Source organism: Manis pentadactyla, chromosome 1 (genome assembly GCF_030020395.1).
Source record: "Manis pentadactyla isolate mManPen7 chromosome 1, mManPen7.hap1, whole genome shotgun sequence".
Classification (NCBI taxonomy): domain Eukaryota; kingdom Metazoa; phylum Chordata; class Mammalia; order Pholidota; family Manidae; genus Manis; species Manis pentadactyla.
The window spans coordinates 200,813,293-200,839,115 of NC_080019.1; the positions used below are offsets into that span (position 1 = coordinate 200,813,293).

General features: G+C 50.8%; 1 protein-coding gene across 2 annotated transcripts in view; it reads right to left on the bottom strand.

Annotated features, from left to right (window-relative positions):
• Positions 1-1,390: 1,390 nt before the first annotated feature.
• The window catches only part of ACAD9 (acyl-CoA dehydrogenase family member 9), a 40,048-nt gene continuing 15,615 nt past the window's right edge, over positions 1,391-25,823 (bottom strand). The window contains exons 3-18 of one of the 2 annotated variants that reach the window (XM_036911516.2): positions 19,296-19,397; positions 15,993-16,099; positions 14,899-14,999; positions 13,975-14,053; positions 13,000-13,174; positions 11,735-11,808; positions 7,816-7,891; positions 6,383-6,453; positions 5,997-6,116; positions 4,659-4,787; positions 4,421-4,500; positions 3,742-3,868; positions 3,372-3,449; positions 2,791-2,919; positions 2,287-2,359; positions 1,391-1,853 (exon numbers count right to left, since the gene is read on the bottom strand). In XM_036911516.2, the coding sequence (XP_036767411.1) occupies positions 1,753-1,853; positions 2,287-2,359; positions 2,791-2,919; positions 3,372-3,449; positions 3,742-3,868; positions 4,421-4,500; positions 4,659-4,787; positions 5,997-6,116; positions 6,383-6,453; positions 7,816-7,891; positions 11,735-11,808; positions 13,000-13,174; positions 13,975-14,053; positions 14,899-14,999; positions 15,993-16,099; positions 19,296-19,397 (1,622 nt within the window). In that variant the 3' untranslated portion in view covers positions 1,391-1,752. Of the gene's footprint in view, positions 1,854-2,286; positions 2,537-2,790; positions 2,920-3,371; positions 3,450-3,741; positions 3,869-4,420; positions 4,501-4,658; positions 4,788-5,996; positions 6,117-6,382; positions 6,454-7,815; positions 7,892-11,734; positions 11,809-12,999; positions 13,175-13,974; positions 14,054-14,898; positions 15,000-15,992; positions 16,100-19,295; positions 19,398-25,823 lie in introns of those variants that run through there. The other variant, XM_036911518.2, reaches the window with a different exon arrangement.

The window sequence follows — 25,823 nt, forward strand, 5'->3', positions numbered from 1 at the left end:
GTCCCTTGGGAGGAGCAGGGTCCGGGTGGGGTGTGTACAGGGACCTCCCCCTAACTTACTGTCTCCGATTTAGGAATGGAGGGAAAATGCACTGTTTGCTAATGCGCTGGCACCTGTGCTGGACCAGGAGTGGTGGAGCTGGGACCGGCGCCGCCAGGACTTTAACCTCTACACGAAGCCAGCGCCTGTCCTGGACCTGCCGCCTTCTCCAGCACTGATGCCTCTCACAGGTAACATGAGGCCTGAGCAAAGCGGAGCCTGGGGGGCAGTGCTGTGTGCAGGCAGTACTTCTGTATCTTCAGCGGCACCTGTTTTGGCATAGATGTCCCAACTTCCTATGCTTGGACAGCAGGACTAAGAATGGATTGGTATTAACAATCGAACTTGCTATGTGACTTTGGGTGGGTCCCTTCACTGCTCTGGGCCTATAAAATGGGGCAGCTGGGAGACAGATCCAAGGGATTTCTGACCTTCCAACTCCCGCACTGCTTCAAGACACTGCCGTCTCCCTCTGCTGGGCAGGGAGGGAGCCTGGAAGCGTGGGGTGGCCACACCAATCAGTCCAAGTCACGTTTTCTCCCCTTGATCCCTTTGTTTGTTAACAGAGCTAGACCTTAGTTCAGGCAGAAAGACAGGAGTTTACCTGGCAACCCTGTGGGCGGAGAAACCTTTCCCGGAAAGCAAGATGAGACAGACCAAGGTTTTGTCTCTCCCCTCCCCACACCACCTTCAAGAGAGACGCAGAAAGGGACACTTGCACTGGCGGCCTCTGCTGCTGGCAGGGGGCTCACCTCCAGGGAAGCCCCTGCGGCCACCCCACCTGTACGAGAGGCTAAGTACTCTCCCAGTGCTTCCGTGCCAACCATGTACTTCGTGTTCCTTTGGAAAGTTACTCTCACAGTTAACAGTATTGTAAACGTTCACCTACGCAGGGCAGTTACCAAGACCCCAGCAGAATGCTCAGGCTCCTCTGACGTCAGCAGCCAAACATAGACTTTTGGAGGAAAAAGAGAGCCTGGCTGCTGCCTCCTGCTCTGGGGCAACAGCTGTAATGGGCACTTTCAGCCCCAAACCACCCAGAGGTGGACAAGAGCTTGATGCCTGCTGCCCAAGCATGGTGGGGACCCAGTGTATGTCAGGACACAGCAGAGAGCCCGGAGGAACCCTAAGGCTGGCCAGTGACACCTCAAGAGCAGAGGCCAGGCCATGTAAAGAAAGCAGAGAGGAGGACTCCTAACCCTGGGGCCCCGTTCTGGCCCCTCTGCCTGCAGGGCGCTTCTTGGAGGGAGAGGATGAAGGGGCCTGGACACCAGCACCAGAGGGTGGCCCCTGGGGGTCAGGGCGCTGTCATCCGTTCTGAGGAAAAATGGGATGGTAAGGGCTAGAAGGGTAAACACAAATTGCCACTTTATATTCTTGGCGGGTTCCTGGTACATGGTTAAGTGTATTTTGCTCCTAGGGGAAGTAGTATCCCTGCCACCTCAAGCCCATTTCCACTGTGATATCTCCTGAACTAGCAGATTAGCCCCAAACCCAAGGTCTCACGACTGCACTCTCTCCATCTCTGTTCAGGGCCTGGCGTCCCGTCCAGCAGCACCGGCAGGCTGAAGCCTGGAAGAGGCTCCCTCAGGCCAGGAGAAAGCCCTTCTGGGGCGGAGGGGGAAGAAAGAGTTCAGCGTGGGAACACCCTGAGTTCTGAGCGTTCTCTGGCACCGGCCGTGGCTGGGGGCAGCAGGGAACTGTCCCTCTGCTTCAGGACACCCTGTCCAGAGGGTGGGTACAGACATAGGCTCGCTTCTCTAGGATCTGCTGGGACACTTTCTTAATCTGTTCATCTAGATTTTCTGGGGAATCTGGAAGGGGAAAAGGGGAGTATGTGATGCTTCTGCACTGTGATAATACACATTCTTTTCCCCAACAAAGTCAGCCCACCCGCCACGGCACTCTGAGGTGAGCCTGCTGCCCACCCCCCGAGGAAGTGACTCTGGGCTGCAGGGAGAAACCAAGGACAAAAGGCTCATCCTGTTACGCCCTAGGAACCCCAGATCTTGTGGGGGAGATGGCACTTGCTCAATAAAAGACCCATGGCCCTGTAGAGGAGCCATTTCTTCCCCTCCACATGGTCTAGGCCGAAGCCGGGGCCCTCTGGCCAGGTTCATGCTAGCTGGAGTGCAGGGAACAGGCCGCCTCAGCTTCCAGGCAGTAGGTGGGGGTCCCCAAACAGCTCACCGTTCACAGTGACCTGGAATCAGGCCCTTTCCTCCCTCCCCCAAGACAATTACTTACATTTGTCCAGCTGAGACAGAGTGAAGAGATTCTGGTAATAAGCTTCCAGGCAGAAGATGTTGGCCAACAGAACCTGCGAAAACCAAGGTCAGACAGGATGTTCCTGAGAACCCTGGGGTCATTGGGCTCCCTCGCTGATGCTGTTTCCAGGAGCTCAGTCTGTCAGCCAATCCGGGGGCTTGGTTGGGGTCAAGAGGCCTGCCCAGGACTCAATCTCAAATTCTACTTCCAGCCTGGACCCAAACTGGCTCTGTCCCCAAAAGCAAGTTACTCAACATCTCTGTTTCCTCCAATGTGAGAGGGACATCAGAACCCTCATGGTCATGGGCTACTGTGGGGCAATACACAAAGACCTGGTACACAGTAGGTGCTCAGTGACTGCATCTGGCCTCTCCAGCAGGGTGGAGGGTGCCGGGTTTGGGACCCTATCACTCAGCCACCCCAACCACCAGGCCTCATTAAAGTGGGGCAGAACAAAGCTGGCAGGGGGCTGGGCAGGTTCACCTCATGGTCGTGGTTCCGGAGTCCCAGCCGGATGGAGCGGCTGGCCCGTGACAGCACGGCCGTCATGCCGTACAGGTTGATGAGGATGTTGGCTACCCGCTTCAGCACCAGCTGCTCCTCCACGATAGTCTGGGGACAGAGGCCGGGGCTGGAGGACCCACTGGCACACACAGCCCATCCCTGAGTCTTACAATGGCTGTGGAAGGCTGGCGCACCAGTTGCCTCTGTTCTCCCTTGTCTGTCTAGATGTGGGCAGGGGTCAAGGTAAGACCAGGTCCCAGAAACCTGGCTGGGCCAGGGGCCAGTGCTTACGTGCTCGCAGCACCCTCAGCAGCAAGAGCCTCACGGATCAGGCCCCCAGATGTGGGCCAGGGGGCTGCCACTTCAACTCCAAGGAGCCTCTGGTCACCTGGAAGGCTCCCCCCAGCTACAAGTGGACCCTGGGACTGGCAGCTTCAGCCAGCCCCCGTCCCCCCTGCACAGGGCCTGGTCCCTAAAGTGGTCTCTTGGCAAAATTCCCCATCTCCCTGACCCCCAGCTGGAGGGCCCGCTGTCCCCACATCTGGCGGGAGCCTGGGCACCTTGCCAAATCGGAGCAGCAAAGTCTCCACGGTGCGGCCAAAGGAATATACGTTCTCCTCAAGCTTGTTGGCACTGTCCTGGAACACCAGACAGAAGGACTCGGCTTAGCACCTCACCCCATGGTACCCCTCCCATCCCATCCAGACGGACATGGCCGGGGACTCGAGGCCTAGGCCCTGTGACCAGGTGGGGCCATCCTCCACCATGTGAGGGTAGAGATGGAGGCCACGAGGTGCCCCTCGGACTGGCTGGTCCTCCCCAACACCCCTGGTCACATCCCCTCTGGGAAGGAGATAATGGACAGGAGTGCACCCAGATGCAGTGGGGGTGAGAGTGGGACAGGTGCAGCTGCTGGGCTCACTCACTCACCCCAACACTGGGGTGCACAGCTCCGAGCTTCCCTGTCAGCCCCAGGTCCACGGTTCGGCCCAGTGAGTCCTGAAGCCTCCGGCTGACAGTCTGAATGATGGTGTTCACATTGCCCTGCTTAAGCTCCCTGCAGGAAGCCCATGGCCTCAGACCCTGCTGCTGGTTCCCACTGCCCAGCAACGCAGCCCCTGGGCACCTCACACCTCAGGGCAGCCGCCCCTCTGACCACCCAAAGCCATAAAGGGACCAAGTCAGGGCCTACGTGCCTGTCCCCCGGGAGCCACGCATGTGCTCCCTCCACAAGGAGCATGGCCATGGCCACAGCCAGCCTCCAGCTGGCTTGAGGGACCAGCTCTCATTCCCTAGTTTCTGAAAACCCAGCTCCTGCACTTTGGAAGACAGAAGCTGCCAAAGGAGGTGGTGAGGGCTTCCCTGGGCAGCTCCCTTCCAGCCCCCCTGCCCCAGCAGGTAAAGGCAAAGCTCAGGAGCCTGGGGTTCAGGGCCCTGCACCGAATGGCTCGGGCTTCTGCACCGCCATCCCCCCACCCAAAACCTGCAAGTGAGCTGAGCCGTGTGGGCTGTACCACCTCCCCCAGCACGGCAGCCCCTCCTCACGCTGCCCCAGGACGTGCCTCTGCTGGGCAGGGGCCTGAGGAACAGACAGCGGGAAGGCACCTACTTGACCCGCGTGGTCAGGATGCGGCCAGCGTGCTGCAGGCCCGTCAGGGCAATGTACATCCGGAGAACCTCATTGGTTCCCTGTGGACAGCAGTATGGAGGTCAGAGGCCACTCTGCTGGGGCAGCTGGGGCTGGCTGAGTGACCAGAAGGGCACGGCATGGCCTGCTCACCAGCCGCAGAAGCCACTGCTTTGAAAGCAGCCTCACTCGGGGAGCAGGGCAGGTGGCAGGCACTCACCTCGAAGATGAGCAGGATGCGGGTGTCACGCAGGACACGCTCATATGGGAAGTCCCTCATGTAGCCTGAGCCCCCGAGGATTTGCAGCGCCTCGCTCACACACTGCCAGGCGCCCTCCGAGCTGAACACCTACAATGGGCCCAGGGGCAAGGTCACCATGGGGTTGCTGGTCCAAGTCCCTTCCAAGAAGGGACTCGGCCACGGGGACTGAGTAGCTGGGGAGGTGGTGGGAGGCTGGGTGTGGACCCAGGATTTGGGATGAGGCCAGCCAGGCAGGGGCCCTGACACGGGGTGGCCTCAGGTGAGCCCTGTTCCTTCCTCGGCCTCACTGACCAGCTGTGACCCCTACCCCCACTGTGACTCCTCCTACCTCTGCGTCTCCCTTGGGGTGGAAGGGTGCACTGTTCACCTCCCACAGTTGGGGGACTCTTGTCCTTTACAGCCCACTCAGATTTGCCTCTGGAAGCCTGACCCACCCCTGCCACCCCGTTCGCCGGCAGCTTGCCCTCTGCACTTGGACCACCTGGCTGCCCCTGGGCCTGCTCCCCACATAAACACGTCTGTCCACATGTGAGCATGCACACTGCCATGCCCATCTCTAGGCTGCTCATGGGCCATTACTGTATGGTGACTGCCGAGGGGCGACGGGAGCCTGCGTGATCGAAGGACGCAGAAGCGCCCCACAGCCCCCAGGACAGGGGTCAGCGCAGACCACACACCCCCTACGGTCCTGACTTCGGGCAGTCTCCTCCTGACACAGTGTTCACTTCTCTGAGCTCTCACACTTCTCCTTGCTTCTCTCAGGAGACCAGTTTTAAAATAATCTTGGGGACCAAAGCACCGTCGTCATCTTTTATACTATAGCTGGAAATGATACTTCCTAATCCAACAAAAGCACAGAAAACACTACTATTTACCTCAAATGCTTCATAGAAGGAAATTCTGACACCAAAAAGTAGGAAAGTCATATGCTCAGAACAAAAGACACTCCTTTCCAAGGAAGCCCAGCTCTATTTTATATTGCCAGGAAGTCCTAATACGTGGCCCCTTTTCTCCTTTTGCTATACACTGGTGATCAACTGGTGACAACTTGGCACCTATCCCGCTGGGGAGACACCGGCTCAGTGGACACAGTCCTGGGCAGCTTGCCCCATGCATTCTGGCCCGCCCAGCTGCAGCCTGGGGTGTGCCGGGCACATGGTACGCATGTCACAAATACTGGGCTGATGATGAGCTGACTATGAGCTAAGGAGCAGAGGGAGATGCCAGGCAACACTGGGGGTGGGAAGGCACAGCTAAGGAGCATTTCCACCCCCCGTCTGGCTGTGCCAGGATCACCTTCACCATGGCAGCCTCGATGGAGCAGTCGGGGAAGCCTGGTTGGTCTAGCATCCCCGCAGTGAGGTAGGCCATACTTTCCATCACGTAGGCCTTCTGAGCCATCAGTGCAAACTTTTCCTGGGGCATTGGAGAAAAACAATCAAGAAATGCTTTGTGTGTGCCAAGACCCAAAGCAGCCAGCCAGTGGGGAAGGTCACTGGGACTGAAGCCTCCCTGCCTGGAGACAAGCCCCAGCACATATCAGGCAGCCGTGTGCGACACAGGTTTATCGTGTCCTCAGCCACTAGCACAGAGCCGCCAGCACAGACCCCGAGAGCACACAGCACACACACTAAGTGAATGAAAAGATGAGACCAGCAGGTGTGGGGCTCAACCCTCAGTACCTGAATTAATCCAAATTCACTGAGGCTCTTGTTAAACTGCTTCCGCGTGCAGGCATATTCAGCAGTCATTTCTGAAGCAGAGCAGAGTAATTAAAACGATTTTCTGGCTGTCCCAGACTGACTTCCTGGGGCTAACCTCCGTACCCTTCAAACGCTCAGGCAGGAACTCTGAGAAACAGGCCAGCTAGACCCAAACACCAAGAGATGGCACCCCCCCCACCATGCGTGTCTGGGTCAGAGCAGGGACTGTCCACCGTGAGGTGCCTGGGTGGACAGAGCTGGGCCCACGGAAGCGCCCTGGCCAGCAGGAACAGCCCAACTCCCAAAGCTGACCGCCACCAGAGCAGGAAGGCGGCCTGTTTGGAAAACTCGGGCCCTCTAGGAATATGGGTGTGGACATGCACTGCTCCCTGGGCCCAGCTCTGACAGCTCCGGAGGGAATGTGGCTCCTCCCGCTCTTCTCCCCCTTTGCCAGGCATGGGCTAGTCACGAACTGGTCCCTGCAGCAGGCTTAGAAGGTAGACAGGTGCCCACATTCAGATTCCTGGGCTTCGGGATCTCATCAGAGGTCCTACATCCTTGGGGACAAGCTGACCACGAGAGCCCCTGTGAGGCTCTTAAACTGAGTTTTCCAGATGTGGAAGCAAAGGCCCAGAGGGCTGCAGGGCCTTGGAAGCAGCTCGGCAAAGTGAGACAGGCCCCAAGGCTGTAGTCTGACGGGTCCACCTTCAGGCCCAGGTGCATCACGGACCCTCGGAGCCTTAGTGTCCTTCTCATCTGTAGAGTGGAGGTAGGAGCCCCCAGCAAGGTCTTCCTGTTGCCATGGTACCCTGAACTGAGGAACTTCCTAAGTGCTCAGTGATACGCCAGCCCCTGGGGGCCCCACTGCAGCCAGGGCCCTGCAGGCCCTTCTATAAGGCCAGGATGGTAATGACACCTCGCGCCCAGAAAACCCTATAGGGCTGTTGTAAGTTCAGTGGCAAAACTCAGGTTTCAGGTGTCGATACTATCAAGACACAGGAAGACAAGAGACCGAGGGATCTGGCTTGCAGATCCAGCCCTGCTCCTCACCCACTGAGCAGAGTCACCTACAAACAGAGCCTGGTGACAACTCATGTGCGGCTCCCACCTGGTGTTCACTACCAGGCTCAGTTCTTAGGGGTCAGAATAGCAACCCCTCCCGGCCTCTGACAGTGTCCACTCTGCCCCTCCCCTGACCCTCTATGAGAAGGTAAAGCACAGGTGTACAAACGTGAACATGAACCCTTTGGGGGCAGACAGTACATTCTTTGGTCTAAATGGAAGCCCGGGTCCTAAACTTCAGCTGGCCCGCTGGCCCGGTGGCTGGCTTGGCGCCTGAGGACAGGGCGGCGGGCCAGAGAGGGGGCCGCAGGGCAGGGCCGCCACACAGCAGCCCGCGCCGACTCACCTACCGATCAGTCTCTTCAGCATCCCGGCCACGGCGCAGCCCATGCTGAACCGCCCGCTGTTGAGGATGTTCATGGCCACCTGCGGGGACAGTGGGCAGGCCCTGAGGTCCTGGCCCCTCGCGGCAGCTACCCGGGGTCTGCGGCTGGGAACAGCCAAGGGCTGGGCACCAGGCGCGACACACCACCCCAGCACTTTGCCTGTTTTTACCAGAACGTTTCCTGAAAACAAAAGGCAAGTCTGCACCAGCATCTGGGCCGAGTTCCCCATCCTGCCCGTCCTCACAGGGCTGGGACAGAGCCCAGTCCCAAGGCTTCAAATGACAGTCATGTGGTCACTGTGATGCCTCTCACAAATGTCCCGGGGTTGCCCCCCACCCAACAGAGCTGGACAACATTCTGGAAGGCCAGGCCGATTCTCTGAGTCCTCAGGGAAGTGAGTAGAAACTAAAACTTGCTACAAGCACCTCCGACTTTCCTACCAAGGCATCAGTGTCATGATTCTCGTTTCACAGATGAAGGATCTAAGGTTCAGTGTGGCAAGGTGACCCTCTTGAGGTCACACAGCAGGCATCCATCCACCACCCAGACCCATGCTCTCTCTAGGGATCCAGCCCCTCCCACTGAGACGACGTTCAGACAGCGGCGTGCCTCCCTCCACCCCAAGTCCTGCGGTGTCACCTGCCCCACCCACTTCTCTCCTTTCCAACCCTACCCTCCTACCTAATGCAGACGGTGAGCAGCTGGTGATGAGGGACAGGCACGTGCCTGTCTACACACACAGCTTCCGAAGTATTCAGGCACCCAGACTCATGGCAGCGTCCCCTTCAGACGCGGAGGGGCGCAGAGGCAGACAGCTGACTGGGGAGGGCTTTGGGGTGTCAGGGAGGTGATGCGGGCAGCAAGGGCTTTCAAGGAGCCATCTGGGGAGGGAGGGCACCCCAGGCACACGGTCAGCACGAGGCTCCTGACAGACAGCAGGGACCTGCCAAGACTGCTCAAGCCCACTTGGCCTGTTAGGAGGCCTCAGAGGCAGGGCTGGCATCTGGGCACAGACAAAAGTCTGCAAAACCCATAGTTTTCCTAAAAGCTCAATATCAAACACACTGCTTTCCACCAAATGCTTCCTTACATGTGACCTGGATGGCAACAACATGCAACTGAACTTGAATTTACGCTCGCTTATGACCCTGAATAGGAGAATATCTCAAAACAGACCCTGGAGGATGTAAGGTGGAAACAGGTGCTCCAGCTACTGCAAAGGGCAAGCGCTCAGGCCCAGGGGACTGGGAGGCGTGGGTGCTGGATGGGGGAAGAGGCTGGAGTAAGGCCCCTGCGGTGTGACATTCAGATCCTGCCCTGCCTCCTCCAGGAACTTCAGACTGTATGTGTCCCAGGACACAGGCAACACAGGCCTGCCTGGAGCTGCAGGACTAGGAAGAGGAACTAACTCCCCACCTTCATTCCCTCTTCCCAGATGGGCTTTTGAAAGCCACCTTACAGTTCAGTGAACAAAATCCGCTTCATAGCACCTTCATAGGTTATGCTTAACCTCACAAAAGAAAAAGAAGGAAAAAAGGACTTGAGACCAGGTCTTACTCCCCAGAGGATCAAAGACCTTGGGGGCTTAGGCCCATCTACAGACAGGCCCCTGGGCCAGGCAAGGATGTCTACTTACCCTGGGGCCCTCTCCTCTGCCTTACCACTGCTTGACCATAGAACAGCTCCACTACATGTATTTTCCACTACATCCCAGACCAGTTTTCCCAGCAGCAAGATACTGTGCTCTGTCACTATGGACAGCCCTGTGCTGGGCTCCCTGCTCTGCCCTGAGATCTGACTACCCAGAGGAAGCAGCTCCTATTCACATTCAGCCACTCAATTTTCACCGGCCTCTGGTCACCATGATCTCTGGAATCACTGGGTATAATCCCATTCTTTAATATTTAGACTAACTGGCAGGCAATCCTGCCAGTAACAGGGAAGGACTCCAGAAATCTATTCCTTCTGCATGCTAAAGCAATCATTTCTACCTAACACAATGGAAAACAGTTAAGTGTGGTGTTGGGAAGGGGCATTCTCACACAACACTGGAGCAGCAGGCAACCTGTCAACTTATGAGCACACCCTCTGACCCAGTGATTCCTGGGGGTGGTTAAACTCAGGAAAGAATCAGACGAGTGTGTAAAGAAAGATATGTTCAAGGATATATGCCATGCAGTATGGCTCTGAGTAAAGGAAAAGTGGAAACAACATTCAATGCCCGATCCTGGGATTATCAGATGTGGCATTGCCACACGAAGAAATTGTATGTGGCAATAAACACTAGTGATATACATTTACCAGCACAGAGCGATTATTAGGATTTACTGATAAGTGGGTAAGTTCAGGCTGTATTACCCACACACACCAAATAATTAATGATGTGTACTCATTACAAAGATCCACAAAGATAAGCACCTAAAATGAGAATAGTGAACGACAGTTCCCTTTGTTCCGTCCGTCTGCCTCTGCCTCTATTCTCTTCTCTGCACGTATCTTTTGGGTCACACAGGTAATACACAAGCCTGCCGCTGTGTACACACTTGCCCCTTTTGTCCTCCCACTGGCGCAGCCCTCTGGCTGACAGGCGCTGAGCCACCCTGTGCCAGGAGCTTTGTCTGAGGTGTTTACTGGATTCTCAGGAGACTCAGGAGGGGATGAGGGACTGCTTTGATGTCTGCTTGCTTCACAGCCAAGGTGGGTGGTGAAGATACCTGCCAGGTCACCCAGAAAATTAGGCCAGGTCATCAGTTAACAAGACAAATGGGCCAAAGGTTTGAAAAGACATTTCTCCAAAGAAATGCAACCAGTCAGGAAGCACATGGAAAGATGCTCAACATGGTTAGCCGTCAGGGAAGTGCCAATCCAACCATAATGAGATGCCACTTCAGCCCCCAGGGAGGGCCACCATTCTTCACCTGGACGGTAACAAGCATAACGCGTATGTGGAGGAACCGGACCCTACTTTGTGGCTCTACACTTTCCTGAAGTGGTGCAGCCACGTGGGAAACGAGGGCAGTTCTCAGCGAGGCAAACATACAGTCACCATCTGACCAGCAGCTGTACTCTAGGTGCAAAAAACTAAAAACACGGCTCACATGAAAGCTTGTGGGTGAACGCTCACGGCAGCAGGACTACTCAGAGCCCCACAGTGGAACCACCCAAATGCCCACTAGCTGGCAAACATACTCAGTGTGGTCTGGCCACACAATGTAGTATTTACTCAGCCAGGAAAGGAGTGACACGGGCTGCAACCCAGATGAACCCTGGAAACATGATGCTCCGCGTAGAAAGCCAGACACACAAGACTACACGGTTTCCCTTTATATGGAATGTTCAGAGTGGGCCGGTCCACAGCAACAAAGTACAGCAGCCAAGGGATGGCAGAGGGGAGGCGAGAAGGGGTGGGGTTTCTGTCCAGGGATACTCTGCAATTAGTGGTGACGGTTGCACAACATAGGGAATGGACTAAAAACCATACAAGTGTACATTTGAAAATGGTGTATTTTATATTATGTGAGTTATCTGTCAAGAAAGAGAGAACAATAAATCTGACTCCAAGAAAAAAATATTAGGGCAGGGAGTCAGGACCCAGGGTCGTGCATCCAGAGAATCTGAGTGGCTTCAGCGCCACCAGCCTGCCTTCCTGCACTCGCTGGAGAGGAGAACCCCATCCCTGCTCACAGGGAACGAGGAAGAGCCCTGGTCCTAACCACACACACTGTCTTCTGGGAGCCAATTATCCCCAGTCCCCACTTCACTGACTCCCCTTCAGAGAGGATGGTCACCTGGCAAGCCCAGGCTGGCCTGCTCCCTGCAGGGCTGGGACAGGATAAGCTGCACCACACAGCTGTGGGGCACTGCGGGGCTGCTGGCCTCTCACCTTAAACCCGCCTCCAACTTCTCCAAGGACATTCTCCACTGGCACCCTGGTGTTTTCAAAATGGACTTCACAAGCTAAAAAACATGAAATGGAAGGCCTCATCCAACAAATGCATGGCACACTGCACTTGACCCGCAGGCCTGCAGTGCAGTTCCCTCCTTCTGTCTGCATCTGCTAGTAGGACGGCACAGAGAGGCAAGCTCCCTGCCCACAGGAGCTCCTCCTTGGTGTGGAGATAAAACACCCACCCTGATGCCAGTGTGGACAGTGCCTCCCGGTGGTGCATGTGGGCAGCCCAGTCCCTCCCCCCACCTAGGGCCGCCTCATCCCCACCCAGCACGCCAGGCTCTCTCCTATCTCAGGAACTTTGCACACACTCCTTTTGCTACCCTGCTGGAATACTCTGAGGCAGCTCTCAATAGGCAGTGCAGGTGTGGTGGTAATGTAGGAACCACAGCCGCCAGCACTGTCCTGCCTCCGTGTGCACCCAGCATCTGACACATGTTGGAGCACTCCTTCTCAAGACACATCACAAGGTGGGTCTGTTATCACCCCTTTCCTTTTGGTAAGGAAACTGAGGCATAGAGAAAGAAACTAGCTTGCTGGAGGTCTAGCTTCTCAGCAGGGAGCCAGGCCAGAGCTCAGGGCCTCTCACCCCCAGGCCGGGCTGCTATCATGACAAACACTGCCGTCCAGGCCACAGGGCCCCCGAAGATGAGGTGGCAAACCCAAGCAGGGCCAGAGGGGCCACAGGCAGCATGCGGTCCCCTGCAGCACAGACATTCCACGATCTGAGTGAGGGGCCCAAGGAGTGGCGTCCAGGGAGGCCCAAGGCAGCAGAGTCAAGGGCCCCTTACAGGACTGGCCTTGAGTGAACCAAGTGCCCCAGGCCAGCCTGGGCGGGCACAGGGAGGGCAAGAGGGAGGCGGCGGCTCCAGGACAGTTAGGGCTTCCTGTGATGGAAGAGCTACCTGGACACCTCGCTGTCCTTCCTGGGGTCACTGCTGCCTCCCGCCCAGAGCCAGGGGCTCCAGGAGGCCGCAGTAGGTCCCCCAGGCCCGGCCCACTGCGTGGAGGTGCACAGCCAGTGCTGGCTGAAATAATGAGTTAACAGCGAGGAGCTCATTTGCATGGCCATGGAAGTGTCACTGTGGCATTCTTAACTTGATTTTGCTATAATCCTTATGTGGAACGAAAACTATTTAAATTGCATTGTCTCGAGTTTGAATGGGGCTGAAGGGACTCTGTCCGCACAGGCTACCTACTGTTGGAGCCCCGGATGCCTAACTTGTCCTCGGGCTTCCCGTTCGTGATTCCGCCGAAGTCCCTCTCGACTATGAACGCTGTGATTTTGTCTTTCACTGAGTTGTCGGCATCAGCAACCTGGGTCTTTGCAAACACGGTAAAAATATCAGCCAGTCCTCCGTTGGTGATCCAGACCTAGGGAAAGAGAAGAGCTCTGGGGACAGCCACCCTGCCAGGCACCATCGCAGCCCTGCCTGGGCCCTGGGACACCCTACATCCCACAGGCCAGACACAGGACAGCCCGCAGCCCCAGGGAAGCCAAGCCTGCGGGGACAGAAGATGGCTCTCCCGTCTGCCCAGAGACACGGCGGCTGTGTGTGCAGAAGGGAGGGCAACGGGCCTGAGCACCAAATCACCAGGTTCCTCAAGAAGCAGGAGGGAGGGCAGGGAGGGCGGAGACACAGGGCCTGCTCAACAAACTGCAGTGTATGAGACGTATCTGGATCTTGATTTGGGCAACTGAGGAGCAAAAACGTTGGGGATGATTAGGGGAGTTTTGACTAGACAGTAAAAAATGACTATCCACTTTTCCATGTGGCAATGGTCTTGTAGAGACGCAGGCTGCTATCGCCGCAGATGCAACCGGGTCTGGCGATGCTGGCCAAAAAAACGTGGCTGGTGGCTAATGGCTGCTGAGCGGGTGGCAGGAACATGCTAGTTCACTATGCTCAGCTTTTGCATGTTTGAGATTCTGTGTAATAAAGAACTAAAAATCCAACACACAACAGCAGCTCAGGGAGGGAGCTGGTCTAGGTGTGACCAACGAGGACACCTTCGTTCCAGTCGTGGTTCTGCCACCAAGCACACAGAGGATGTGCAAGTCACTTCACCTCTGTGAGCCCCAGTATCTTCCCTGAAAGGAGAGCACACGGCAAGTGGCCCGTGCACGGTGGCGAAGGCTGTGACAAGGGCCCTGATGAGGCCACGGGCTGTACCTTGGAGCCGTTGAGGACGTAGTGCTTCCTGTCCTCGCTCAATGTGGCCCTGGCCTGGATGGAGGCAGCATCACTCCCACTGCGGAAGCAAAAACACGCGGTGCAGGGTCAGTGCTGGGAATCCAGAATGGTTTCCAGGGCTCCCAGTGGAGGTGTTCAGAACTTTAAACACAGGAGTTGGCAAGCTTTGAAGATAAAGGGTCAGATAATAAATATATTCAGCTTTGTAGGTGGCAGGGTGTCCTCAACTCTGCTGCTGTCGGGTGAAGGCAGCCACAATGTGTAAGCAGGTGTAATATTCCAGTTAAACTGTTTGCAGAAACAGGCAGCAGGCTGGCTGAGGCCTACTCCTGCTTTATCACATGACCACTTGCACTCAGGTCTGAACGTGGCAGTGCCTGCTTGGAGTGGGTTTCTCCGAGCTCTTCTGAGGAGGGTTCAGGGCACCCAGGCTCCAGGGTGGAGTGTGGTCCAAGCAGTGCACCTGCCGTCACAAAGCCTGGGTCCTGTGCCGGCCTGGTCAGGCCCTAGCTGTGTGACCTGGGGCCGGGGACACACGTCGCTGAACCCCAGTTCCTGGTATGTTAAATGGGAACAATACCACCTGTCCTACATACTCTGACAGGTACTCTGAAGGCTGAATCCATTATCATATATAATGTGTGCTGCAAAATACAAAAAAAAAAATTATTTGCTAGGTGCCGTCAGGTATGTTAGTCTGTTAAGTCTTGCTGGGACAGAGAAATAAGGTAAATATAAGAGAACAAGAAGAGAACTGGCAAGAAAAGTTGCTAAGTGGACTCTGGAAATTCCAGGGAGGCAGAAAGGAAAGTCACCACCTCTTCCACAAAAACTACAGCCCTCACCCCAGGGCCCCCGGGAGATGCTGTGCACGCCATGGGGGGCCTCCTGTGAGGGGCAGACCTGCTCAGCTCTGTCAGGCAGAAGGCGGCGATGTGCTCACCGGACGCCAGTCTGGGCAGGTATTTGGCCTTCTGCTCCTCGGTGCCCACCAAGATGATCCCCTAGACAAAGCACACAAGGCTGACATCAGCTGCAGGGAGAAGACAGTGTGTACGATGTGCTTGCTGCACGTGGGCCCTTCTGGAGAACATGATTACTGCGTGCATGAGGGGACATCCCGAGCTCAGCTGGCAGCCTCAGGGAGAAATGGACAGGGGACGGCTGCCTGGCCTGGAGGACAGCGGGCGTCCCCGGGGGTCAGACTCGGGTAGTTTCACTGCTGTGCCTCCACTTCCCAGGGGGTGGCCCTGGGCAAGAGACGTCCCTGCTCTGAGCCTCCATCTCATCACTGACACACTGGGGGTAATCCTACCCAGGGGAAGGGGTCTGGGTGATAAAATGTGGAGACGCAGTTGTGCCAGAGCCACAGCTGGCATAGGAGATGCTCAGTCAAGGTGAGAGCTGCCCTGCCCCGCCAAATGGAGAGTCCCCTCTTCCTGAGGGACTGCGTGGTGACCACATGCTCTTGGGGGTGGGGGAGAGCTCACTGCTCATTCAGCAACCCTGATCTCTACATTGAACAAAAACATCTGGAGTAATGGGACTGTCACTAAGAGCTGTGTGACCCTAGCCTTGCCCTGAAATGCTACAGGCCCAGCAGGGTAAGGAAGATGTGCGCAGACTGCAGGGAGGATGCATCTGGCCCTGGGAGAGCGACTCAAGGGCTGGGGGAGGCTGTCTGGCAGCCCCAGGAACAGGCAGCTCCACAGAGGCGGCAGCACCTGGCCCACGCCTCAAAGGATGTGTCACAGGTGATGGGGACAGGAGGAGGGTTCAAGGGAAGGGGACAGTGTGATCAGAGGGCTGCTGCTCAGGGTGCTGGGGAGGGTGTGTGCACGATGGAGGCTCTGCAGGAGCAGCCCGGGCCCCCCTCCAAGACCCTGAGCCTGCAAGACCCATTCCATTCTGGGTAAAGGCGAGCAGGCCTCTGGCCTCAGCGCCACATGCAACTCCAGAAGACTTTGAGCATCAGCCGGAAACTGCACACACTTGACCTTGAGGCCAATGGCCTGGTGAGCTGCCAGGGTCACAGCGATCGACCCATCCAGGCTGACGATTTCCCCCAGACGTGCATACATGGTGTTGGAGAGGCCCAGGCCACCTGGAGAAGGAACAGCCCAGCTTTACTTGAGGTCCAGCCCCAGATTCCTCCTGTTACAGGCACATGGCTTTAGTGGTTTTTCTGATTATGAAGTAATGTCAGATTACCTACCATTAAAAAAAATCACCAAATGGAAAGGTACCAGGAAAACTGCAATCACCCATAAACCTACCACACAGACATTCCTGTGCATATCCTTTCAGCCTTTTTCTAGGCAGGTACATATGTATTTCTAATATAAAAATATTTAATACACAATAAATCAAAATATCTCTATCTATGCTAGATTATTTAATATGGTGTGAGTATCTTCTGCCACAAAGACAGATCTTTACAAATGGGACAACTATCCAGGCCCCGTTCCCAGTACCCTGGACGCCCGGACAGGTGTCCCCGCCTTGGCACTACTGACCCCTCAGGCCGGGCCATTCCTTGTCGTGGGGACGGTCCTGTGACTGCTGGACGTTCAGCAGCACCCTGGGCCCCTGCCCACTGCAAGTCAGCAGTTCCCGCTCTCCCCAGTTCTGACAACCAGAAAAGTCTGTAAGGCGCTGCCAAGCGTTCTCTGGAGGGCTAAACTCACCCTGGCTGGGCAGCACCCACTGCTGTAGGAGTACAAGACAACACAATTAAAGAAACAAAGCCCACAGGCCTTGTGTATCTTGTAGTTCATCTTTAACCTCTAGAGATGGCCGGGTGGGCTTATGTGCACCTTACAAACGACAACCTGAGGCCCAAGGTCATGTGGCAACAAGTCAGTAGGGCTGGGCCCTGACCTTGGGCAAGGGAGCTGGCCCTGCAGCCACTGCCCAACTGCAGGCAAAGGACACTGCCTGTACCCACCCCCTGCCCTGTTTCAATCAAAACACTTCCACTCCTACTCATTTCATATCCTGAGGCAGACAGTTTTGTTAAAAAAAAACAGGCGGATGCTTTCCTCCCAAGAACCAATCACTAAAATCACAGGGGGACAGCAGTCATCTGAGGCCAGATGACAGGTGCGTGGAGACCACTGATGGGTGGAGGGCTGAGGGGCAAGAAGGGTCTATGTATCCAGGTGGCACACAGGGACCTGGGGGAGGAAACCCAGGCTCAGGGGGCAACAGGAAGGCCCTCTCTTTTCCAGAACTGCGGTTTCCAACTAGTCTCGGGAAAACGCCAGACTGTGAACATTCACCCGAAAATGTTTGGGCACAACCATGAGGCTGCTGTTGCCTTAATTTCTCAAAGGGTAAAGAAAGAAAGAAGAGAAACAGAGGGAGAGCCAGGCAGCCCCAAACTCATCTCAGGAAAGGAAGAGCAGTTTCACACCAGAGAATAGGACACAAAACAAGAATAAGGGATATGGGGTGGCACCACCTCATACCAATCACCCCTCCCCTATGGGCTAGCATAAAGCACATGCATGTCCCAGATTTACACAGAGGTTGTTTCGGAGGGGAAACTGTTCTATCAATCAAGAGCATTTTAAGAGGAGTTTTCAGGCAAATACACATTATTACTAACCTGTCTGTGTTCAGTAGCTTTCTTCTGCTACTGTTTTCTCCAAGCCCTGATTTTTTTTAGCTGAGGATGGACCAACCCGGACTCTCCAGCCCTACCCCGCCATCTTTCCATTTTAATACTCCACGCGGGTTGCCAGGCACAGAGCCAACTACCAGTCCCTCGGGAGTTACACCGCTGACAAGTCTCAGCTCTCCAAGCAGAGCTCAGTCCTGCCTCCCGAAGCAGCAGCCAAAGTTTGGGTAGGAGATGGGGCTGCAAAGCTTCCCTTGCAGAGAGCACAGCAGCCTGCCCACTAGGGGCAGCAGCACCGCTGAAGTGCTTGCATCTTCTGCAGATGGGCTGATTTTTCTATATGTCTGGACATGTGGGAAGAGGTATTTCATTGGATGACAAGGATGGACGTCATTTAACAGCTTAAAACACCGTAATAAACATACATGTAAACTAAGATTTAGCCTAATGAAAATGTGCCTCAGGTTCACACCAGGCACCACACTAGTCTGCCCTGAATTTTCACATTTTGTCTCAGACTGGACCAGCTCTGGGCCAGGTACAAGTGGGAACTTATTCTACAAACACTGAGGGTCCCCATCCTTGGCGGCGGCAGGTGGGGGGACAGCCCTAACTTCAGTCTTTAGAAGTAAAGCAGGCAAGGACACAACATCAGGAAAGCTCCTGGGTCTCTGTGACTAGCTGTGCAAAAACCTAACTCATAACCTGGCTGGGAAAATGCCCCAAATATTAAACCTCCAAATGGCCAGCTCACAGCCACAAAATATGCCAGCCCTTAGAGCACCACCACCAGCCGTCCCCCCCGAGCTCCTGACCCTCAGCTGAGCAGAGCTGGAAGCAGCCCCAGGGAGGGCTCAGAGAGTGGTGGGTGCAGGGGGCAGGCTGTAAAGCCCAGAGCCACATGGTGATGTCACAAGGACCTGAGAGTCAAATAAATGGTGGGTGGATGTGCCCACATGCACATACATGATCACATCCTTCCTGATCCTTTGAAATGTTTTCCATTCCTCTCTCCCCACATAGTTCTTGCCTGTCTCTTTAATCCCCACTGAATTTAGATGACCAACTCTAGATTAGGCAGAAGGGAGATAAGCTGGAGGGACTGGCCACATCTGTAAAGCAGAATTACACTGGGATCCTGCAGAGAAAGGCAAGGTCTTGCATGTGGGACTGAAAACATCACTATCCTGATCCAAGAATTAGAGGGACAGTCCAAAGGTCAACAGACCCTGCTCGAAGGTTCCTGCTGATCAGATCACTGCCTCTATGCGCCTTGCATCCCACAGCCACAAGCTTTACTCCTCTGCCCCGGGACGAGAAGCTGGCAAAGGGTTTCCCAGGGGAGATGACACGGCATCAGCCAGTTTGGCTTGGAGGTGACACACCCCGTTGCGCACAGGGACCCAGAGGGCGCACATCCGGCTGTGGGCCTCATCCACTCCAGATGAAGAAAGCACAAAACCCCACAGCTCTTCCTGCTCACAAGCCCCCGAGTCAACACACACTCACCAGCCAGCTACCTTCAGCCCACAATGTGTGTTTGTATGTAGTCCAGCAGTTTTATGGCTTGATCTGGGACATACTGCATGTAAGGGCCACCTTTCCCAAACAGAATTCTTTTCAGACAGATCTGAAGTGCTCTTGTAAAGCCAGTGGGGTGCTGTTTTCCTTTACTTACCATATTCTTCTGGGACTTGCATCCCGAAAAGCCCCAGGCTCTTCAGTTTCTCTAAAGTTTCCTCTGGGATTTTCCCCTCCTGGTCAATTTTTCGAGAGTCCACTGCCAAGAGAAAATATCTTGATTTAATAAAATACAAGCTATGTGTATGCCAATAAAAGTAAACAGAACAATTTTTGTATAGCCTACAATCCCAGTGTCAGAGACTTCAGAGCTGAACACCTTCCAGTCATGGCCATTCAGCGCACGTTCAGTTTCATCGAATCAGCCCGGCAAGAACTGCATTTTGAACAGTATCAGGCAGCGCTCTGTTTCTTGATCTGGGAGCTATTCACATGGGTTTAGTCGTTGTGTGAAACTGCAGTGGACTGTACAGCTATGGGATGTAAACTTCTCTGCAGGCAAAGTAAGCCTAAAATTCCTTTTTCATTACAAGTACCTTCTAGAAAATTAGAGAGTAAGTATTCAACTCCTAGAATTATCCTACATTGTCAGGCTAGAAAGCCCACATCTACCTGGTTTTCAGAAACCATGACCCTTTCACTCAAGTCCACAGGTTCTGAGGACAGCATGGTCTCTACACCAACACTCACGTTCATTAGGGCAAAATGGGACAATCACTGGTTTTATAACTGTACACTTTGTATGTATACAATTTTACACATATCAAGCTACTTAAAGTGTTCTTGAAAACTATCAACAAATTAAACTTCATTACTATTATAACTTTAAAAAAATCAGCATAACTTATACTTATGAACTTTTATACACATGGATCACTAATGAGAAATACGCATTTCCCAAATGGAGTCCAAACCCCTCATTTTCAATTTATTTTTTCAATGCTATTGACATACGTAATTAGCATACCGTAAACTACTTTCACAATATTTCACTTTAGTACTGACATCTGTTTGCCTATGAAACCATCCCTGCACACAAAAATTCCCTTTTCCACCAAACGTTTCCTTACACCCTTTTGCAATCAATCCTCCATCTCCATTCCCATCCCCAGGCGAGTGAGCCTCTCCTTTGTGTCCATGGATTAGTTTGTTTTTGAGTTGGATGTGAAAGGAATCACACAGCACATACTATTTTGCTCTGGCTTCTGTGGCTCAGCATAATGGTTTTGAGTTTATCCAGTCACTTCTTGATGAACATTTGGGAGTTCCCAGGGTCTGGCTCCTAGAAACAAAGTTTCGCACAGCAAAGGAAACCACCAACAAAACAAAAAGGCAACCTGCTTAATGGGAGAAGGTTTTGCAAATGATCTATCCAATAAGGGGGTGATATCCAAAATATATAAAGAACTCATACCACTCAACACCAAATAAACCCCCAAACAATCCTATAAAAAAGAGGCAGACGACCTGAATAAGACATTTTTCCAAAAATGACATATAGATGACCAACAGATACATGAAAAGATGCCCCACATCACTAATCACCGGGGAAATAAAATCAAAACCACAAAGAGGTATCACCTCACACCAGACAGAAAGGCCACTATCCAAAAGATAAGAAAGAAGTGTTGATGAGGATGTGGAGAAAAGGGCTCCCTCATGCACTGTTGTGGGAGTGTAAACTGGTGCAGCCACTATGTAAAACAGTATGGAGGGTCCTCAAAAAATTAGAAATAGCATCTGACTTAGTAATTCCACCTGTGGGTATTTACCTGAAGAAAACAAAAACACTAATTTGAAAAGATACACATCCCTGTGTTCATTCCAGCATTATTTACAACAAGCAAGATATGTGTGGTATTTGGGATTTGGAAAGAGAGATTTTAATTTTCAAATGTAGTGACAAGGTAAAATGTATTCATATTTATACTTTCTGTTAAAATGCACGATTGCAAGATTGTTTCTTAGGTTTTGGTGTTTGTTCTTGATGAAAAGCTTTGTTCTTGTTTTTAAGTTTGCACTCAAATCTTAATACATCCACCCATGTTATCAAAAAATAAATAAGTAAGATTAAATTAATCATATATCAAAACTCAATGAAAAGGCACAGACTATCAGACTGGACATCTTAAAAAAGACAACATTCAACTATGTTACCTAAAAGACACCCATTTTATTATTATTATTTTAAACTTTTATTTTGAAATAATTTTAGATTCAAATAAAAGCAGCAAAAATAGTATGGAGTTCCCATATACTCTTCATCTAGCTTCTCCTAACAGAACCTGATAGAACCATGGTAAACTTATCAAAATTAGGAAATCAACATTCATACAGTATTACTAACTGAATTACAGAGCTAATTGGAATTTCACCGGCTGGTCTATTAACACCCCATTTCTGTTCCAGGACCCAATAATGGATCCACGCTGTGTTTAGCTGTCCTGTCTCCTTAGGACCCTCCAGTCCATGACTGTTCTTCAGTCTTTCCTTGTCTTTCATGACCTCAACACTTTGGAAACACTGGTGACTTTGTGGAATGTCTTTCAGTTTGGTTTTGCTTGGGGTGTTCTCATTATTAGACTGAGGCCGGATGTTTTGGGCAGGAATACCACAGGGGTGATGTGCCTTTCTTGGTCTATCAGGGGCTAGGGACATGATGTCACTAAGTCTTATTATTGGTGATGCTAATCTTGATCATGTGTCTAAGGTGGTGTTTGCCAAGATTCTCCACATAAAGTTACTATTTCCCCCTCCTCATTAGTATCATAGGGGAGGCGTCTTTGAAATTATGAACTTTTTCTCCTCAAATTTTCACTCATTAACTTATCATTCATTAGTGGAACGTGAGTACAACAATTTTTACTGTAGTGTGTGCTTCATGGTTTGTATTTCTACAATCCCTTCTAATGCTTCTTAAATGAAAGAGAAACCCACTTTGAGTATAAAAGCACAAATCAGGGGGATAGAAAAGGAGACAGCATGCTAATATCAATCAAAGGACAGCTGGAGCAGCAATATTAATATCAGGCCAAGTAGCTTTCTGAGCAAAGGCTATCATCAGAGATAGAGAAGGTCACTTCATAATGACAAAGGAGTCAACTCATCACAAGGATAAAACATAGAGAAGGTCACTTCATAATGACAAAGGAGTCAACTCATCACAAGGATAAAACAATCATGCATTTTTATGCATCTAATATCTGAAGAAAAAAACTTCATAGATAGAAAGGAAAAGAAAAAAACCCACACAATTATTGTTGGAAGTTTTAATTTCCCTCTTTCAATAACTGATAGAAAAAGTAGACAAGAAATTTGGAAGGCTACATTAGATTTGAACAACACTACCAGCCAGTTTGTCCTAATTGACATTTATAGTGTTACAGAAAATACTGGAAAACCTGGACTGGATCACTGACAGAGGAACCAAGCAGCACATGGAGGTCTTGGAGTGTTGAGGTTTTATTTCACACTGGCGGGCTCAGAGGGGAGTAATCTCCCAAGGTCTGAGCCCTGAGCACAAGCAAGGAGAGCAATTTATATTATTTTGATATGTGGCATTTCGGTATGCATAGGGCAAAAGAGGAGCCTGGAGGAGGGGAGGGGGCAGCTGGGAGGGTTTTGCCAACTGGAGGAAAAAAGTGGTTTGCTGACCTTGTGGGCTGTGTTGAATATTTTCCTTATCAATAGAATACTCAACCAAACAATGGAGAATATTCCTTTCAAGTGCACACAGAAGAACATTTACAAGATTGACCATATCATAGCCATAAAACATATCTCGATAAATTTAAAAGGATTCAGATTACATACTGTCTGTCCACAATGGAATACTTCTAAAAAATCAACAATGGGGATAGCACTACAAATCGTACATACTTTAGAAGGATAATATATAAGGGAAGATAATAAACAACTTTAATAAACCCAAAAACTTTGATAAAATGGACAAATTCCTTTAAAGACATGAACTATCGAAGTTCACAGAAGAAGAAATGGACAACCCAAGTAAACCTGTATCTGTTAAAGAAACTGAATTACTTAGAACTCTTTCACTGAGAAAACTCCAGGCTCAAATGGCTTCACTGGTGAGTTATGCCCAATGTTTAAGGGGAAAAATCTACCAATTTTACACAGTCTTATAGAAACTTGAAGAGGAGGAAACAATTCCCAATTCATCCTGAGGCCAGAATTATTCTGATTAAAAAAAAAGACAAAAATATCAGAAAATTAAACTACAGACCAATATCCTGTAGGAACATAGATCCAAACATTCTTAAAATTTTAGCTGAATCCAATGGAATTCAACAGTATGAAAAAGGCTAATACATCACGACAGTGGGAACGTAGGAATGGTTCAGCATTCAAAAACCAGTCATTGTAATTGGCCACTGAACAGATCAAAGACCAAAAAAATCATCTCAAGCAATACAGAAAAAGTATTGGACAAAAACTGACACAATTTATAATGAAAACTCTCAGCTAACTAGATATAAGGGGAAACTTCCTTAATCTAAAGAGCATCTACCAAAAAGCACAACTAACATCATAGTTAATGGTAAAAAATTTGAGTAGTTTCTCCCTAAAGTCAGGAACCAGTCAGAGAAGTCTGCTTGTACCACTCCTAACATCATACTTGGAGGTCTGAGCCACTGTAATAAAACAAAAGAGAGAAAGGGAAACCAGATTGGAAAGGAGGAAATAAACTGTCTGTAATTACCAACAACATGATTGTCTATGTGGAAAAAACCACCAAAAAACCTCCTAGAGCTAATAAAGGAGTTTAACAGGGTTGTAGGACACAAGATTAATATACAAATACCAACTGTATTCACTGAGGAGGTCAACAGAGAAACTTAACATGTGAAAAACTGTTCAACATCTTCAGCCATTAGGGAAATTAAAATTACATTTTAATTAGTGAGATATCATTCCACATGTACTGAATGGTTAAAATTAGAAAAAACACAGAAACAGTGACATCTTGGCAAGAAGACACAGAAACTACACCACTCATACACTGCTGGTTGGAATGTAAGCTGGCATAGTCACTTTGAAGGTAACTGGACATGCAACTACCTACCTTAGGACCCAGCAATTGCACTGCTGGGCATTTATCCCATAGGAATGAGAACGTGTTTACACAAAAATTTGCACACAAATATACATAGCAGTTTTATTCAGGAGAGTCCCACCCAAAACTGGAAATAACCAATATTCAGTGTTAGAACAGTCTACAGACTAGTATTCTACCTACTGAACAAAAAAAGGAATAAACCACTAGTACAGCAACTCAAAGAATTATGCTGAGTGAAAGCAGCCAATCTCAAATGTTTATATACTACACAGTTTCATTAATACAACATTTTTGAAGTAACAAAAGTGTATCAGTGGAGAACAGATTAGCAGTTGCCAAAGGTTGGGGCAGGAGAGAGCGAGAGGCTGCCACAGCTGTAAAAGGCCAGCACGAGAGACTGTGATGTAACTGCTCTGAAGGATGTGGCGGTTGTCACAAAAACGTACATGTGATAAAATCCCATCAGTATTCACACACACACACACAAACACAAATCCGTACAGGTAAAACCAATACAATCTGACTACTGTGCTGACATCAACTTCTTCCTTCTGATATTGTACCACAGTTACACAGATGCATGCTATGAAGTCAACATGATGGGCAAAACTGGGTGTGAGGGGTATAAATGATCTCTGAATTACTTCTTACAACTGCATGTGAACCTACAATTATCTCAAAATAAAGACCTTTAAAGCAAATAATGACATGAAAAATTATATTATATACATACTAAATTTAATGGAAAAAACTCAAAATTTTGAGTTTGGACTAAGAAATCCCTAAGGAAACACACTGTTGAAGTTCAACTAAAACTGATTTTCAATAAAAAATGACAATACAATGGGTAGCATTTTTCTTTCATCTTGTTTTTATTTTCTAAATTTCCCTTAAAAGGTGTAAATTTCTTTTATTAATGAAGTAAACAAAATATAGATTATAAAGAAAAATTCTAGAAATAGAAACAAGTACATACAGAAAAAAGTAGAATCACATAAAACTTGTCAAAAATTGTCCATGGTCTATACACTGATAAGTACGCAACAAAACACTGGAGAAATCAAGTTAAGAATCAAATAAATGGAGAGTTCATGGATCAGAAGTGCTAAAATCAATAGTGTTAAATATCTCAATTCTCCCTCAAACTGGTTTAGATTTATTGTAATCCCAAATTGTAACACCAGCAGGCCTTTCTGCTGAAACTGAAAAGCTGATTAAAATTTAGAAGATAATGCGAAGCACCTAGAGGAACCAAACAACTTTAGAAAAGAACAAAATTCGAGGACTAACCCGACCTCATTTCAAGCCTAATTATAAAGCTCTGTAAGAAAACAGTGTGGTATCTGCTTAAAGGTAGACAAACAGGTCAACAGAAAGAATAAAGGACTCAGAAACAGACCCCACACAAATGGTCAATTGGTTTTTTCCCCCAATATTTTATACTGTAGTAAAATACACATAAAATTGACTATCCTAACCATACTTAAGTATACAGTTAGTTGGCATTAAGTACATTCACACTGATGTGCGACCATCTCCAGGACTCTT